The following is a 16,002-nucleotide window of genomic DNA, read 5'->3' as shown; positions in this document are numbered from 1 at the left end:
AGCTCTCTGCACAACGGGCAGGGCTTGCAGCCCTTGCCCAGTGCCACCGTCACCGGGGCACCAACAGGGACAGAAAGCCACTGGAATTCCCATGGGGTTGACCCCCTCATCCCTCCAGACCCCCAGCATCCCTCATCCCACCCAAACACCCCCCGGTGGTGTGCAGTGATGGTGTCCATGGTCCCACTGGAAAGGACACGGGGGGGGCTCTGGGGTATCCTCCCCACCCTGCAGCCCCCATGCTGGTCACCTCTCCCCACCCATGTCCCTCACCCCCTTCCCCAACTGGCAGGTACCCAGCACAGGGATGGGAAGGGTGGAGAACTCATCCCTGAGGCAGGTCTGGGGGTCCCAGGACAGAGGTGGGACATTTGGGATGGGACATTTTGGGGCTGGAGGAGGGAACACCCCTCCCCTTCCCCGGAGCTGCAGAGGCCTTGCTGGAGCCACCAGCACTGAAATTTTTAATATCAGGTGGTGACAGTGACATTTGCCCAGGGGAGAGGGGCCCTGCAGCCCCCAGCTCCCCCCAGCTCAGATGTGTGACACAAAGGGGACAAGGAGACACCCCCCCCAAAAAAAAAAGCTGTCCCAGCCAGCCCAGGGTACCCCCAGACCCAGCTGAGGACCCACAGTGGTCCCACAGTCACTGCTCACCTCCCGTCCATCATCATGGTCACATCTAGGCAGGGAAGGGGGGCCGTGCTGCAGACCCCCCCAGGGACCACCACAGCTCCAGCCCCCACGTCTCCACCCCCCAGACTGGGGCATAAAACCCCCGGCAGCAGCGGGAGGACGGTGCAGAGCTGGTGCAGAGCTGGTGGGAGCTTCCTTGGGGTCCTGGACACCTCCTGCACCCATGGCAGGTAAACACCCCCCCACCCCTTTCATGGCAACGCTGCCCCCACCCCACAGGGTGCTGGTGGGTCACCCAGCCCCACACGAGAGTGGGGGTGCAATGGGGAGGGGGGGGGGAAGATGAAACCCCAGGGCGGCAAGGGGGATGCAAGGGGGTGGCTGGTAGTTCACAGGGATGGTTTCTGCCCCCCTAAACACCCCTTTGTCCCTCTGCAGCCTTCCAGGGGGGGCCGGGCGGGGGACCCCAGTGTGGCAGCAGCCTGGGGTGGGCTGGGGAAGGGCTGGCAACCAGTGGCAAGAACCGGCACGTGTGCCACGCGGCGGCGCGGCTGGAGATGGGCAGCCTGTGGGAAGAGTTCAACCGGCTGGGGACGGAGATGATCGTCACCAAGGCGGGCAGGTAGGAGCCAGAACAGGGGGTGTGGGGGGGGAGGGGGTGTGTTTTTTTACTGGGGAGGGGGGGACAAACCCATTTCCCACCTCTCCATCCCCGCAGGAGGATGTTCCCCACCTTCCAGGTGAAGCTGTCGGGGCTGGACCCGCTGGCTGACTACGTCCTGCTGATGGACTTCATCCCGCTGGATGACAAGAGATACAGGTGGGGATGGGGATGCTGGGGGGGGTGGGTCGGATCCTGGTGGTGCTGAGCACCCCCCCCCCGTCCCGCAGATACGCCTTCCACAGCTCCTCCTGGCTGGCAGCAGGTCGGGCTGACCCGGCAGCCCCTGGTCGTGTCCACTTCCACCCCGACTCCCCGGCCAAGGGTGCCCAGTGGATGCGGCAAATCGTCTCCTTTGACAAGCTCAAGTTGACCAACAACCTCCTGGACGACAACGGCCACGTGAGGACCCGACCCCCAGGGTGGGCGATGGGTGGGGGGGGACACTACGTACCTCGGCATGATGGAAGGGGGTGGGGGTGGTCCTGCCCACCTCCCCTCTCCCCCCCCAGATCATCCTCAACTCCATGCACCGCTACCAGCCCCGCTTCCACGTGGTCTTCGTGGACCCGCGGCGGGACAGCGAGCGCTTCGCCCACCAGAACTTCAAGACCTTCAGCTTCCCCCAGACCCAGTTCATGGCGGTGACAGCTTACCAGAACCACCGGGTGAGCACCCCCCCCGCGGGTGGAGACCCCCACGTTCCCCCTCCCCCCTTAACCCCGCTCCCCTCCGCAGATCACCCAGCTGAAGATCGCCAGCAACCCCTTCGCCAAGGGCTTTCGGGATGGTGACCCCGAGCCGTGGTAAAGCCCACCCCTTCCAACCCCAAAACGGCAACGAGGGGCTCCAATGCCACCCCCCTGACCACCTCCCCCCCCCCCATTTCTCCTGCAGGTGTGGGGTGGCAGCAGGCTCCCTGCTGGCTGCAATGCCCCACGCCCAGACCACCCCCCTGCACCCCCGCCCCGAGAAGCAGGAGAAGAAAGGTACAGGGGCCACTGGGGGGGGGGCTGAAGGGGGGGCTGACTCCCTCTTGCCATCTCTCCCCCCTCCAGGGGCTCCCCACAGCCAGGGGGCACTGGCCCCTCCACAACCAGCCCCCCCTGCTTTCCCCCCCGCTTTCCAGCCCCTCACCTGCCCCCCCGGTGTCTATGGGGGGGCCAAGCCCCATGCCCTGCCCTACCCCCTGCCCACCTTCCCCCCCCTCAGCACCTACAGCACCACCACGGCCCCCACCTTCAGCTACGGGCAGCAGTGATGGGGGGACACCCCTGGACCCCCCCATCCCCCAGGACACCCCCCCACACTCAGCCCACAAGACGGAGACACGGAGCTGGGAACAAGCCCTGGGGACGGTTTTATTCATTGCTGGGGGGACACTTTGCTGGACCCCCCCCCCACTGCCCACCCCCCCACCCCCAGCTTGGGGGGGTCTTGGGGTAGGGGCGGGGTGGGGAAATGGGGGTCCAGCCAATGGTCCCAGCCCCCTCGTCCCCCCCCACGACCTCCAGCTCAGCACAGCTACTCGCAGACATCGGGGGCAAAGGCGAAGGGGCACAACTTGTACCCGGCGCCGGAGTAGAACTTATTCTGGAATTCCACCCTGAGAGGAGAGAGGGGACAGTGAGGGGGGGGCGGGTCTTGGTCACCTCCCCCCCCCTCCCCCCCCCGCTCCCCCCAACCCTGGGAGAGGCTCACCAGTGCAGGCGCAGGGCGTGGAGGAAGGCAGAGAGCCCCTCCATCACCAGGAGGATGGCGACGGTGAGGACGGCGAAGGCGGCGAAGACGGGCACCAGCACCAGGCCCCCGGCGTAGCCGAGGGCCACGAAGCCCTGGCGCATCACCATGGTCCACAGGACCTCCGACAGCTCTGGGACAGAGGGAGAAGAACAGGGAGAGGGCACGAGGGGCTGTCAGCTCCTGCAGGGGGAAGGACACGGGGTGTGCCTAAGGGGGGGGGGGGACACTCACGGGCGTGGGCCAAGCTGAGCGCCCAGAGCCGCAGGTAGGACGCGGTGTTGGAGACGCAGCCCAGGCAGTACTCGATGGTGTGGATGGCCTGGTGCATGAAGACCTGGGACATGTCCAGGTGCTGCGGGGGACACGGGGGACATCACCCATCAGGGGGACACACGGCCAACCCCTCAACCCCCCCCACAGGGGTTGCATCCCACCTCGGCGTCGGGACCACGTCCCCCGCTCTCCACGTCCTCCTTGGTGGTGTTGACGGAGTTGCCGGCGTCCTGCCCCTCCAGCAGGGGCTCCTGCTCCCCGGTGGCCACCAGCTGGGGGGGGGGGGGACAGCAGAGGCAGTGAGACCCCCACACACACACACACACCCCCCACATGTGTGTCCCTTTGCTGTCAGCTCCCCCTCACCGCAGGGGGGCTGCTCCTCGGCGCTCGCTGCCGGCACCACAGGTAGAGCGGTGTCCCCAGGAGCAGGACGGGCACGGACGCCAGCGCCAGCACCACCAGCACCATCTGCACCGCCACCTGTCACACAGGGGACACAACTTTCGGGGTCCTCCCCAAGCTTAAGAACAGCCCAGCTCGTGACAAGGAGGGGACCCCACCGCTCCCCAAGCCTGGGCAGAAGAGAAGGGTGTCCCCCCGCCTCTCGATGAGGTGCTACCTGCCCCTGGTAGAGCGGGAGGTTGCCGGGGTTGGAGGTGAAGAGGAACATGTCGATGAAGTGGATGAGGATGCTGGGGGCCACCATGGAGTCGGCGACACTGAACTTGATCCACTTGTAGAAGATAAGGAAGACGAGGTAGCCGAAGAGCGCCAGGAGGAAAATCATCTCGGGCAGGAGCTCCAGCACCAGCCGGTGCCACTGCTGGAAGTGCCTGGGTCAGGGGGACATCAAAAATGCTCAGCTCCCACCACCACGGAGGAGTACAGGACCCCACTGGCCCACCCCACCTGGATGAAGCCAACCCTTAAGCATGACCACAGGCGGCCAGAGCCCATGGGTGCAGCCACGGGGAACTCACACGTGGTTGAAGACCCCCAGCGTGACGCCGAAGCCCATGTGCACGATTCCCAGCACCACAGACATCTTCATCTTGAAGGAGTTGAGGAAGTTGAGGTGGTTGGTGGCCAAGCTCCAGATCTGTCATGGATAAGGTGGGTGAGACACTGGGGTCACCCCACTGAGAGCCCCTCTCCCTGTCCTCTCCCCTGTGGGACACTCACCGGGTCGATCCCGAAAGGATACGGTCCTTGGAAGACACCAGTGATGTTGGGGTTCAGGGTGAGGAAGGGGTGGGTGGCGAGATAGGCAGAGCTGTGGGCAGAGCAGGGGGGTGTCAGTGCAGGCAGGGACCTGGAGGTGGGGGTTCACAAGGGATGCTGGGGGTCCCACCTCCAGGAGGAGTGGTTGGCCATGGTGGCCACGCTCCAGGCGGAGGGGAAGATGGCTGTGGCTTTGCTGAAGCACTCATTGTAGATGAAGCCAGTGTAGATGGAGAAGGCCCCCATGAGCAGGATGAGGTAGCGTCCCTCAAAGAACATCAGCCAGATCTGGGGAGGGGGCAAATGTGACTCCTGCATCCCACTCCACCCCCTCCGCCTCACACCATCCCCCTCCCACATCCCCAGCCCCATCCTCTACCACCAACCCCGTCCCACATCTCCAACCCCATCACATGCCCCCAACCATGTCCCACACCTCAAACCATGTCCCATGCCCCACACAACATCCAAGGCCTCCACCCCCCCTCATGCCCCAACCATGTCTCACACCCAACCCCATCCCACATACCCAACCCGGTCCCACAGCACCAACCCTGTCCCATGCTCCCAACTCCATCCCACACCTCCAACCAAGTCCCACAGTTCCAACCATGTCCCACACCTCCAAACCCATCCCAACACCTCCAACTCTGTCCTATACTTCCAACCATGTCCAACGCACCCAACCGTGTCCCATGCCCCAACCACGTCCCACACCTCCAACCATCTCATGCCTCAACCCCATCCCATGCCCACCTGTCCACGCACCAACCCTGTCCCACATCTCCAATCCTGTTCTGTACTTCCATGCCTGTCCCCAGGCCATGTCCCACACACCCCCACCTGGCCCAACTACGTCCCCCTCACCTCGTTGGTGGCCTTTCTCAGGCTGGGGCTCTTCTCGTTCAGGACCATCCAGAGAGCAAAGAGGAACATGAGCAGCCCGTGCCCCACGTCCCCAAACATGATGGCAAAGATGAAGGGGAAGGTGATGATGGTGTAGGGTGCTGTGGGGGACACAAGGACCATGTCACACGGGGCTCCCCCTGCAGCCCTGGGTGGGGGGTGAGGTCCAGGGGGGTCCTTACCAGGGTTCACCTCCTGGTAACTGGCCACCCCGTAGGCATCCACGATGTTCTGGAAGCCAGCGGTGAACTTGTTGGTGCGGATGAGGGTGGGGGGGCTCTCGGAGGTGGGGACACGCTGCACGAAGCACTCCACGCTGGAGCCACTCTGGTACTGAGTGGGGACACGAGCCTGAGCCACCACACCCCGGCCTGGCACCCGCCCACCACGGCTCGAGGGCATGGGGACACCAAGTGACCCCTGGCAGGAGGGCATGGGGACACCAGAATGTGGACATGGGGACACCAAGCAACCTCTAGACACGGGGACAGTGAGTGACAGCAGGCGTGAGGGTATGGGGGACACCGAGTCAATCCTGGCATGGGGACACCGAGCAACATCGGTAGCATAAGAACATGGGGACACACCAAGCAATCCCAGCACAAGGACACCAAGCAACACCTCACAGGAGGACACGGGGACACTGAGCGACCTCTGGCATGAGGACATGGGGACACCAAGCAAGCCCAGCACAGGGACAGGGGCACACGGAGCAACCCACCGATGCCTGGCGCAGGGCGTCCTGCACTCGGATGAGGTCCTGCACAGGGCACCAGACCTCGGCGATGAGGCACTTCTTGGTGACATCGAAGCTACACTGGTTGAGGACGAGGTAGATGGCCTTCATCTTCTGCACCTGCACCCGCCAGGTGGGCAGGACCAGCACCACTTTGTCCAGCACCTGCGCCAGGTACTGCTCCGTCTCCTCCAGCACCTGCAGGCACCCGGCGGTGGGTCAGGGCTGGTGGGGGGTCCTGGTGGGGTCCCCCTTGGTCCTCGTTTGGGTGCTCAACTCACCACGCTGAGGTCCTGGATCTGGCTGTGCAGCCCGTTCATGGTGTCCACCCGGCTGGCCTCGCTCTCCGGGTAGGGATAGACATGGCAGTGGAAGCTGGGACAGATGGATGGACACCACCATGTCAGGGGGTGCCCGGGCTCCCTGGCTCATCCCCATGGTGGGCAGAGGGGGGGGGGGGGGGGGGGGGGGGGGAGGGTCCTGCTAAATAAACTTCTGCACAGTGGGACACGTGGCCACCAGCTCACCAGTCTGAGATCTTGCGGATCTTCTGCCCGATCTGCTCGCCCCAGTAGGAGATGAGGAAGATGACCCAGGTGATGCTCTCGCCCTGGGGACAGCACAGCCCCCGTCAGCCCCGTCCCCACTCCCCTGCCAGCCCCACACCCCGGCGTCCTGCTCACCGTGGCCGGGTCCTCCATGGGCTCAGGCATCTCCACGAAGTTGGCCACCAGGTAGCCACGGCAGGCGCGCCACAGCAGCCGCTCGAAGGGGCTGACCCGCCACGGGTGGATGACACCGGCCACGAAGCTGTGGGGACACGCTGTGGGACACTGGGGCAGGCACAGCTCTCACACTGCTCCTGCCCCACGGCCACGCCGCTGCCCCAGGGCCCAGCTCCACCCCTTGTCCTACAGCCTCTCCAGTTGCCCCAGGGCCCATCTTCAACCCTTACCCCCTATCCCTGCTCCACAGCCATGCTGTAGCCCCACAGCCCTTCTCCAACCCGTGTCCTACACCCGTGCCCATCACCCCATGGCCCTTCTCCAGCCCTTGTCCTACACCCGTGCCCATCACCCCATGGCCCTTCTCCAACCCGTCCTACACCCATGCCTACTGCCTCACAGCCCTTCTCCACCCCTTGTCCTACAGCCTCTCCAGTTGCCCCAGGGCCCATCTTCAACCCTTACCCCCTCTCCCTGCTCCACAGCCATGCTGTAGCCCCACAGCCCTTCTCCAACCCCTGTCCTACACCCGTGCCCACCACCCTACAGCCACACCACAGCCCCATGGCCCTTCTCCAACCCCTGTCCTACACCCATGCCTACAGCCCCACAGCCCATCTCCACCCCTTGTCCTACACCCGTGCCCACCACCCCACGGCTCTTCTCCAGCCCTTGTCCTACACCCATGCTGCAGCCCCACAGCCCTTCTCCAACCCCTGTCCTACACCCGTGCCCACCACCCCACGGCCACACTCCCACCCCACAGCCCCTCCCCAAGCCCCACGGACTTGATCTTGCGGTCCAGGTGCTGGTGCAGGGACGGATCCAGGACGGGCTCACGATCCGAGGGCAGGCGGGGCCGCGGGGACGGGGAGCCCAGGGGAGCCTGGGGGGACGGGAAGCAAAGAGATGAGTCCGGTGGGATAAGTTGGGGGCCCCCCCCCCAAGAAAAAAACACCACCAAAAAGGGCAGCGGGCCCCACCGGCAGGCTGGTGAAGCGCTGTCCCTCCCGCAGGACGTGGAGGTACCTCCGCAGGTCCCGCAGGCGCTGGAGCAGGGAGGCCCGGTTGCGGGAGACTTCCCGCAGCTCCCGCGCCAGCTGCTCCGACTGCTCCTGCACCCGCAGCGCCTCCCGCGCCAGCGGCGCCCGCGGCGCCTCGGGACACGGCGCCAGCGCCCGCCCGGCCTCCCGCAGCTCCTGCTGCAGGAAGGCTGGCAGGAACAGCCCGTCAGAACGAGCCCCCCCGGGAAGCTGAGGGTTGGGAATGATCCCCACGGGAAGGAGAGGGTTGGGAATGACACCCCCCCAGGGAAGCAGAGGGTCGGGAATGTTCCCCCCACGGGAAGGAGAGGGTCGGGAATGATCCCCATGGGAAGGAGAGGGTCGGGAATGACACCCCCGGGAAGCAGAGGGTCAGGAATGTTCCCCCCACGGGAAGCAGAGGGTCGGGAATGATCCCCATGGGAAGCAGAGGGTTGGGAATGACACACCCCCCCGGGGAAGAAGAGGGTCGGGAATGACACCCCCGGGAAACAGAGGGTTAGGAATGATCCCCACGGGAAGGAGAGGGCTGGGAATGACACCCCCCCAGGGAAGCAGAGGGTCGGGAATGATCCCCACGGGAAGGAGAGGGTTGGGAATGACCCCCCTCCCGGGAACCAAAGGGTTGGAAATGACACCCCCTGGGAAGCAGAGGGTCAGGAACGATCCCCCCCACGGGAAGCAGAGGGTCGGGAATGACACCCCCACAGGAAGCAAAGGGTCAGGAATGATCCCCCCCCCCGAGCTGCAAGAAGGGGCAAGCGTCCCCCCAAAACCTGCCCCTTGTTCCCTCCCTGCCCCCTCCCACCCCTTTCCCTACAACAGGGGCTCCCCACATCCCTGTGCCCAACGCCTCCATGGGAGCATCCCCAGGACCCCCGTCCCTCCCTCCCAGCCCCCCCCAGGGGTCAGGCCCCCCCAGGCTCTCACTGAAGGTCTTTTCCATCTCCTCGCAGCGCCGCACCTCGCCCACGAAGCGCCGCTGGAAGGCACTGACCTTGGGGTTCAGCTGATGGGGAATGGGGGGCACGGGCATGGGGGTGGGTGTGAGCACCCCCGGGGAGGTGGAGGGGGGGGGGGGAGCAAGCAGTGGCAGCACCCCCAGCACAGCAGCACCAGGCTGCAGCCCCCAAAGCAGCCAGATCCAGGCGCCCCAAATCACAACCCCCTCCTCGCACCAGTGGCACCCCAAATCACACACCCCTTGCACCCATGCCACCCCATATCACCCACATCCAGGCCCCTGCACCCAGAGCACCCCAAACCACCCAGTCCAAACCCCCTGCACCCCAACCCACCCAGCCCAACCCTCTGTACCCATTCCCTGCACTTGGGGCACCCCAAAGCCCTCCATGCCAAATCCCCTCCACCCAGAGCACCCCAAACCCACCCAGCCCAACCCAGGGGACCCCAAGCCAAACCATCCCAAATCCCCCCCACACACACATACAGAACCCAAACCCACTCAGACCAACCCAGGACACCCCAAACTCACCCATACCAACCCAGGGGACCCCAAGCCAAACCATCCCAAACCCCACACACACACACACACACATCCACAGAACCCAAACCCACCCAGCCCAACCCAGGACACCCCAAACCCACCTCCCCCTGCACCCCGGGCACCCCGTGTTCCCCTCAGCCCCTACTTACGTCCCTGAACTCCAGCAGCCCCAGCTCCCCCAGTTCGCTGACACAGCTGTAGGCCGAGGCAGACTGGAGGAAGAGCTGGGCCAGGCAGACCTCCTCGCTGCGGAACAGGGACCCCATGGTGCCCCCCAGGACCCCCCCCCCCCGGGGTGCAGAGACACGAGGGCACCCGCCTGGGGTGGGGGAGACAAGAAGAAGATGGAAGCGGGGGGGGGGGGGGGGAGAAAGTGGAAGGGGGGGGGGTGTCAGCACTGGAGGTGGCAGCAGAGTTGGGGGATCACCCCAGGAGTCTGGCTGAGGAGTCGGAGGGGGGGGGGGGGGGGGGGGGGTCTCAAGGGTCTGGGGGTCTGCCCCGGGGGTCCCGAGGAGGTCTCAGAGGTTTTGAGGGTCTGTCTGGAGGTCCCGAGTGTCAGCCCGGGGGTCCTGAGGAAGTTCTGAGGAGGTCCCAAGGGTTCACCCCGGGCTCCTAGGGTGGGAGGGGGGGGGGGTCTGCCTGAGGGTCCCGGGGCGGGGGGTGGGAAGTGGCCGAGCCGGGATGTCCCCCCCGCGGTGCCCGGGGAGCACAGTGACCCGTCCCGCTCCCAAGCGGCTCTTCCCAGCACCGGGCTTGCAAAATACTTTCACAACACCCACCCACCCCCCTCCCCAGCTCAGCTGCGTCTGACTCAGGTTCACCACATCCCACCCACCCCCCAATATAACCCGCCCCGGGACCGCCCCCAGCACCCCCCGCCCCCCCGGGGGGGGGGGGGGCGGCAGCCCCGGGACCACCCCCTTCACCCGGGACCCCGATACTCGAGCATAACTGGGAGTTGGGGGGGGGTCTGTCTGGGGTGATACCCCACACACACACACCATGCTCCCCACCTCAGGCACGGCGGGGAGAGCCCCCCCCCCCATTCCCCGCGACCCCCCCCCCCCCCCCGAGCCAACCGGGAATCCCCCTCCCCGGGTACGGTAGCGGGGGGGGGGGGGGGACAGACAGCCCCGGAGCACCCCCCCTCCCCCCCCCCTAAATGCCGGGATCCCCCCTCCGCCTGGGACCCCCCCCCCCACCCCACGATGCCGCCCGCCCCTACCCGGACACGCCGGTCCCGGCACTTCCTCTTCCCCAGGAAGAGCCCGGTCGCGGCGGGGGAGGAGGGACCGGCCCGTCCGGCCCCACCGAGCGGGGCAACCGGCACCGGGAGCCCCCGGGACCGCCCCCTCCCTCCCGCGGGACCCCTCCTCGGAGCCGGGACACGCTGCCCCCCCCCCCCCCGCCCTCGTCCCACAAGGAGCCTGGAAATCGAACCCCCCCCCCCTCCCAAAGGAGGAGTCGGGAAGTACCATCGGGACACACACCCCCCCGGGAAGCAGAGGGTCGGGAATTACACCCCACAGGAAGCAGAGGGTTGGGAATGATCCCCACGGGAAGCTGAGGGTTGGGAATGTTCCCCCCACGGGAAAGCAGAGGGTCAGTAAAGACACCCTGGGAAGCAGAGAGTCAGGAATGATCCCCACGGGAAGCAGAGGGTTGGGAATGACACCCCCCCGGGGAAGAAGAGGGTCGGGAATTACACCCCACAGGAAGCAGAGGGTCAGGAATGATCCCCCGGGAAGCAGAGGGTCGGGAATGATCCCCACGGGAAGCAGAGGGTTGGGAATATTCCCCCCACGGGAAAGCAGAGGGTCAGTAAAGACACCCTGGGAAGCAGAGGGTCAGGAATGACGCCCCCCACAGGAAGCAGAGGGTCAGGAATGACCCCCCCGAGCTGCAAGAAGGGGCAAGTGTCCCCCCCACCAAAACCTGCCCCTTGTTCCCTCCCTGCCCCCTCCCACCCCTTTCCCTACAACGGGGGCTCCCCACATCCCTGTGCCCAACGCCTCCATGGGAGCATCCCCAGGACCCCCGTTCCCCACCCCCTCCCCTCCCCAACATGCACCTCTGGGGCTCCACCTGCCCCGGGAAGGGAGTGGGGGAGGGAATTTGGGATGTTCAACCCTTTCCCCTTCCCCAGCGCTGGAAATAAAAAGAGACACGGGATAAAACTGGAGCTGTAGGTTTGGGAGAGACCCGTGCAGTGCGGGGGGGGGGGGTGGAGGAAACACACCACGCCCCCCCCCCCCCAGGAGGCTTTATTTGGGGAGGGGGGAGGTGCCCGGCCGTCACCGGTAGAGATAATCGGCCTGGATGTTGGCGGCGATCTCGGCCTCCCACTTGTCCCCGTTGTTGAGCAGCTTCTCCTTGTTGTAGAGCAGCTCCTCGTGGGTCTCGGTGGAGAACTCGAAGTTGGGGCCCTGCCGGCGAACGGGAGGGGTCTGTCCTCCCGGGGTGTCTGCACCCCCCGCCCCTCCCGCCCCCGTGGGGTAAGGGAGAGGGGAAGGGGGGATGTGGGGGGGGAGCAGGGGGCGTCACCTCCACGATGGCATCGACGGGACAGGCCTCCTGGCAGAACCCGCAGTAGATGCACTTGGTCATGTCGATGTCGTAGCGCGTGGTGCGGCGGCTGCCGTCGGCGCGGGGCTCGGCCTCGATGGTGATGGCCTTGGGGTGGGGGTGGTGGGGGGCAGCGGGTGGGGAGGGAGCTCAAAAGATCAACAGGTTCCCACCCTATCCCCCTGCATGGGCAGGGACACCTCCCACCAGACCAGGCTGCTCCAAGCCCCATCCAACCTGCCCTTCAACACCCCCAGGGATGGGGCAGCTTCCCCGGGTGACATCTTCCAGGGTCTTCCCACCCTGGGCTGGTGGGAGGTGTCCCTGCCCATGCAGGGGGGTTGGAACTGGATGGTCTTTAAGGTCCCTTCCAACCCAAACCATTCCATGGCTCTATGATTCTACGGTGAAGAATTCCTGCCCACTGTCTCGCTCTCTTCCAGTTTTAATCCATTCCCCTTCATCCCATCCCTCCCTGCCCTTCTCCCAAGCCCCTCCCCAGCTTTCCTGGAGCCCCTTCAGGCCCTGGAAGGTGCTCTCAGGTCTCCCTGGAGCCTCCTCTCCTCCAGGCTGAACACCCCCCAACCTATCTCCAGAGCTGCTCCAGCTCTGGAATCATCTCCCTGACCTCCTCCAGAGCGGCTCCAGGAGCACCCCGCTGTGTCCCCACCCCCGGGGAGGAGGAGGAGGAGGAGGAGGAGGATGAGGGTCAGACCTGGGCGGGGCAGACGGCCTCGCAGAGCTTGCAGGCGATGCAGCGCTCCTCCCCCGAGGGGTAGCGCCGCAGGGCGTGTTCCCCCCGGAACCGCGGGCTCAGCGGCCCCTTCTCGAAGGGGTAGTTGATGGTGGCGGGTTCCCGGAAAAGGTAACTCAGGGTCATGGCCAGGCCTGGGAACAGGAGGGGGAAAAGGGGGGTGACTGGAGAGTTTGGGGGGAAGTGGCACTCTGAGGGGGGGGTGATGGTATGTTTGGGGGGGGTGATGGCATGATGGGGGGGGTTAGAGCATGATGGGGGGTGGTGGCATGAGGGGGGGTCATGGCATGATAGGGGGGGTCATGGCATGGAGGGGGTCATGGCATGGAGGGGTGTCATGGCATGATGGGGGGTGATGGCATGAGGGGGAGGTCATGGCATGATGGGGGGGGTCATGCCATGGAGGGGGTCATGGCATGATGGGGGGTGATGGCATGAGGGAGGGTCATGGCATGGAGGGGGTGATGGCATGATGGGGGGTCATGGCATGATGGGGGGGGTTATGGCATGATGGGGGGGTCATGGCATGATGGGGGGGTCATGGCATGATGGGGGGGTCATGGCATGAGGGGGGGTCATGGCATGATGCGGGGGGGGTCATGGCACAGGGGGGTGTTATGGCATGAGGGGGGGGTGTTATGGCATGAGGGGGGGTGATGGCATGGGGGGGGGTGATGGCATGAGGGGAGGGTGATGGTGTGATGGGAGGATTAGAGCATGTCGGGGGGGGTTATGGCGTGATGCGGGGGGATATGGCACACTGAGGGAGGGGACATGGCACACTGGGAGGGGTCTGCGCCCCCCAGACGGGCTGGGGGGCCACATGGGTGGGTTTGTTCCCTCTCACCTCGGATGAGCTCAGTCCAGAGCAGGGTCTGGGCCGCCCGGTCCGTGATGGCTTTCATGTCCATGGCCGGTTCCTGGACGTTCACATACTCTGGGGGGGGGGTGAGAGGGAAGCTGTGCCCACCCCCGTGGGGAGGGGTACACCGTGCCCACCCCCCTGGTGGGACCAGGGGAAGGGGCAGGGGGCAACATGCCCCTTTACTCACTGTAGGAGTCCCTGGGGGGGGTGGTGCTGAGCAGGCGCAGGTAACCCAGGGGGGCTGGTGGGCCTGGGGGAAGGAAGGGATGAGAGGGGGGGGGCTGGAGGGTCTTTGGGGAGGGGAATTGAGGGATTTGGGGGGGTTCAGGAGTGCCTCACCTGTGCGGGCAGCCCGGTAGAGCAGACGCAGGGTGGCCATGGCTGATCCTGCTGCTGGCAGAGACCCTCAGGAGCTGGGCTGGGGGGAGGCTGGGCCCCCCTGCTTCCCACAGGGGGGAACCCAGGCATCCTGACCCCCAACCCTCCACCCGGACCCCCTCAGCATCCCTCCTCCAGCAAGGGACCCAGGGGTCCCACCCCCCTTGAAAGAAACCCAGGTGTCCTGCCACCCCCTCCCACCCACCCACCACCCACAGGGGTCCCAAATGTCCCTCCCAAGGGACCCAGGCATCCTGTCCCCCTACATCCCCTCCCAAGGCCCCCAGGCGTCCTGCCCCTCCCCAGGGGACCCAAGAGCCGTGCCCCAAGCCCCCCTCCCCACTCTCCAGCACCCAAATGACCCCCCCACACACCAGAAGAACCCCAGAAAGGCCCCGTGGGGGGGGGCACAGGGACCCCTCTCCCCTAGGCGGGCTCTAGTGGCCAGGACAAGCCCCCATGGGCCACTCCAGCCCTCCCCAGGGCCCGCAGCCCCCTCCCCAGGGCGCAGGGACCCCCCCGGTACCGCCGGGCCCCCCCACTCACCTCCCCCAAGGACCCAGCCGCACTGCGCATGCGCAGAGGGCGCAGCCGCAGGCGCAGAGCGGAGTCGGGGTGAGGGGGCGTGGCCTCCCGTGGAAGGCACCTTCCCATTGGCTGGGGAGAGGAGGGCGGGGATAGTTTGGAAGGAGGCGCGCAGTGATTGGCTGGACCCGCGGAAAGGGGGCGGGGCCGGAGGAGAGGCGGAAGTGGGTGTTGATGCCGGGGCCCCGTGGGTCCCAGCCCGGGACCGGGGAGCCCGGGAACCCACCGGGAGTCACCGCGTCCTGGAGCCCTTTTGGCTGGAAAAGCCCTTTCAGACCCTCCAGTCCCACCCGTTCCCCCAGCCCTGCCCAGGCCACCCCTGCCCCGTGTCCCTCAGCACCATCTCCAGGGCTTGGAAACCCCCCCAGGGATGGAGACTCCCCCCCTGCCCTGGGCAGCCTGGGCCAGGCCCTGACAACCCTTGCCAGGAGGGAATTGTTCCCCAGATCCAACCTCAGCCTCCCCTGGAGCAGCTTGAGGCCGGTTCCTCTTGTCCCATCCCTTGTTCCTGGGGAGCAGAGCCCGACCCCCCTGGCTCCAACCTCCTCTCAGCAGCTGCAGAGCCAGCAGGTCTCCCCTCAGCCTCCTTGGCTCCAGGCTGGACACCCCCAGCTCCCTCAGCTGCTCCTCACAAGTTCTCCAGCCCCTTCTCCTCCTGCTCCAGCCCCTTTCTCCAGCTCCCTTGCCCTTCCCTGGCCACCCTCCAGCCCCTCCATGTCCTTCGTGTCATGGGGGGGCCCAGAACTGACCCCAGGATCTGAGGTGCCGAGCACAGGGGGACGATCCCTGCCCTGCTCCTGCCGGCCACACCAGTGCTGACACAAGCCAGGATGCTGGTGGCCTCCTTGGCACCTGGGCACACCCTGGCTCAGACCAACCCAGAGGGCTGGTGGGGCAGGGGCTGGTGGGGTGGAAGGGAAGCTCTCTGGAGGCCACCACTTTTTAGCGGAAACACGTTTCATTGCCGGCGTCCTGTGGCAGGAGCCATCACGGGGGCCTTCAGAGCAGGGTGCAGGCAGCCTTGCGCTTCACCTGGGAGGCAGTCCTGACCACAGCCACCTTCTGCTGGGTGTAGGGGGGGTACCGGGGGCTGTTGAGGGGCTCCAGGCCCATGCTGCGGTGCAGGCAGCCGCGGGGGTGGCTGAAGGTCTCGAAGGTGAACTTGCCGTGGTACCTCCCCAGGCCACTGTTCCCTGCAACAAGACAGCACAGGGCCCTGGTGGGTGGTGGGTCTGGTGTCCACCCACCCTTGGGGCCAAGGAGAGGAAAATGAAGCTCCCAGGAGGGATGGAGAGCACTTGGTGGGTGTCAGGAGGGTGGGACCAGTCTCTTCTCAGCAGTGTCCAAGGACAGGACAAGGGGCCCAGGGCACCAGCTGGAGCACAGGAGGGTCAAGCTGAA

The 16,002-nt window shown here is 66.0% G+C and overlaps 3 protein-coding genes across 4 annotated transcripts; 1 reads left to right on the top strand and 2 right to left on the bottom strand.

The window, feature by feature from the left end:
- Nucleotides 1-859: 859 nt before the first annotated feature.
- TBX10 (T-box transcription factor 10) lies at nucleotides 860-2,558 on the top strand. Its single transcript, XM_051620944.1, has 8 exons — nucleotides 860-866; nucleotides 1,075-1,258; nucleotides 1,355-1,456; nucleotides 1,528-1,699; nucleotides 1,810-1,965; nucleotides 2,036-2,103; nucleotides 2,195-2,286; nucleotides 2,356-2,558. The coding sequence occupies exons 1-8, from the start codon at nucleotides 860-862 to the stop codon at nucleotides 2,556-2,558; spliced, it is 984 nt and encodes a 327-aa protein (XP_051476904.1).
- A 76-nt stretch (nucleotides 2,559-2,634) lies between these two features.
- Nucleotides 2,635-9,790, bottom strand: TCIRG1 (T cell immune regulator 1, ATPase H+ transporting V0 subunit a3). Its single transcript, XM_051620797.1, has 19 exons — nucleotides 9,604-9,790; nucleotides 8,878-8,956; nucleotides 7,888-8,117; nucleotides 7,693-7,790; nucleotides 6,863-6,989; nucleotides 6,707-6,789; nucleotides 6,461-6,554; nucleotides 6,165-6,377; nucleotides 5,626-5,776; nucleotides 5,405-5,544; nucleotides 4,668-4,825; nucleotides 4,499-4,589; nucleotides 4,297-4,415; nucleotides 3,936-4,149; nucleotides 3,680-3,796; nucleotides 3,475-3,585; nucleotides 3,272-3,392; nucleotides 2,999-3,170; nucleotides 2,635-2,903 (listed from the first exon to the last, which is right to left on the bottom strand). The coding sequence occupies exons 1-19, from the start codon at nucleotides 9,718-9,720 to the stop codon at nucleotides 2,822-2,824; spliced, it is 2,517 nt and encodes an 838-aa protein (XP_051476757.1). The 5' UTR covers nucleotides 9,721-9,790; the 3' UTR covers nucleotides 2,635-2,821.
- A 1,836-nt stretch (nucleotides 9,791-11,626) lies between these two features.
- NDUFS8 (NADH:ubiquinone oxidoreductase core subunit S8) lies at nucleotides 11,627-14,611 on the bottom strand. Of its 2 annotated transcripts, none has more exons than XM_051620838.1 (7): nucleotides 14,563-14,611; nucleotides 13,978-14,028; nucleotides 13,826-13,888; nucleotides 13,621-13,710; nucleotides 12,735-12,907; nucleotides 11,999-12,127; nucleotides 11,627-11,880 (listed from the first exon to the last, which is right to left on the bottom strand). In XM_051620838.1, exons 2-7 carry the CDS (start codon nucleotides 14,015-14,017, stop codon nucleotides 11,749-11,751), a joined length of 627 nt encoding a protein of 208 aa, XP_051476798.1. In that variant the 5' UTR covers nucleotides 14,018-14,028; nucleotides 14,563-14,611; the 3' UTR covers nucleotides 11,627-11,748. The 2 variants fall into 2 exon arrangements, with proteins under 2 accessions (XP_051476798.1, XP_051476797.1); XM_051620837.1 differs by having other exon boundaries at nucleotides 13,978-14,031; nucleotides 14,563-14,593.
- Between the last annotated feature and the right edge of the window lie 1,391 nt (nucleotides 14,612-16,002).

The sequence above is a fragment of the Apus apus genome, chromosome 5, assembly GCF_020740795.1.
Source record: "Apus apus isolate bApuApu2 chromosome 5, bApuApu2.pri.cur, whole genome shotgun sequence".
Classification (NCBI taxonomy): domain Eukaryota; kingdom Metazoa; phylum Chordata; class Aves; order Apodiformes; family Apodidae; genus Apus; species Apus apus.
This window is presented reverse-complemented; position numbering and strand designations above follow the sequence as displayed.

Bases quoted from the DNA above. Each gene is read 5' to 3' on its own strand.
- TCIRG1 (XM_051620797.1), bottom strand. From the start codon at position 9,720: ATGGGGTCCCTGTTCCGCAGCGAGGAGGTCTGCCTGGCCCAGCTCTTC. The intron at 5,777-6,164 runs GTGGGTTGCTCC...GTCCCCACTCAG, and splicing joins ACGCCCTGCGCCAGGCATCG to TACCAGAGTGGCTCCAGCGT. The intron at 4,590-4,667 runs GTGGGACCCCCA...CTCTGCCCACAG, and splicing joins GCCAACCACTCCTCCTGGAG to CTCTGCCTATCTCGCCACCC.
- NDUFS8 (XM_051620838.1), bottom strand. From the start codon at position 14,017: ATGGCCACCCTGCGTCTGCTCTACCGGGCTGCCCGCACAG. The intron at 13,711-13,825 runs GTGAGTAAAGGG...CCCCCCCCCCAG, and splicing joins CCCCCCCAGGGACTCCTACA to AGTATGTGAACGTCCAGGAA. The intron at 12,908-13,620 runs GTGAGAGGGAAC...TCCTGTTCCCAG, and splicing joins CTGGACTGAGCTCATCCGAG to GCCTGGCCATGACCCTGAGT.
- TBX10 (XM_051620944.1), top strand. The intron at 1,259-1,354 runs GTAGGAGCCAGA...CCATCCCCGCAG, and splicing joins ATCGTCACCAAGGCGGGCAG to GAGGATGTTCCCCACCTTCC. The intron at 2,104-2,194 runs GTAAAGCCCACC...TTTCTCCTGCAG, and splicing joins GATGGTGACCCCGAGCCGTG to GTGTGGGGTGGCAGCAGGCT.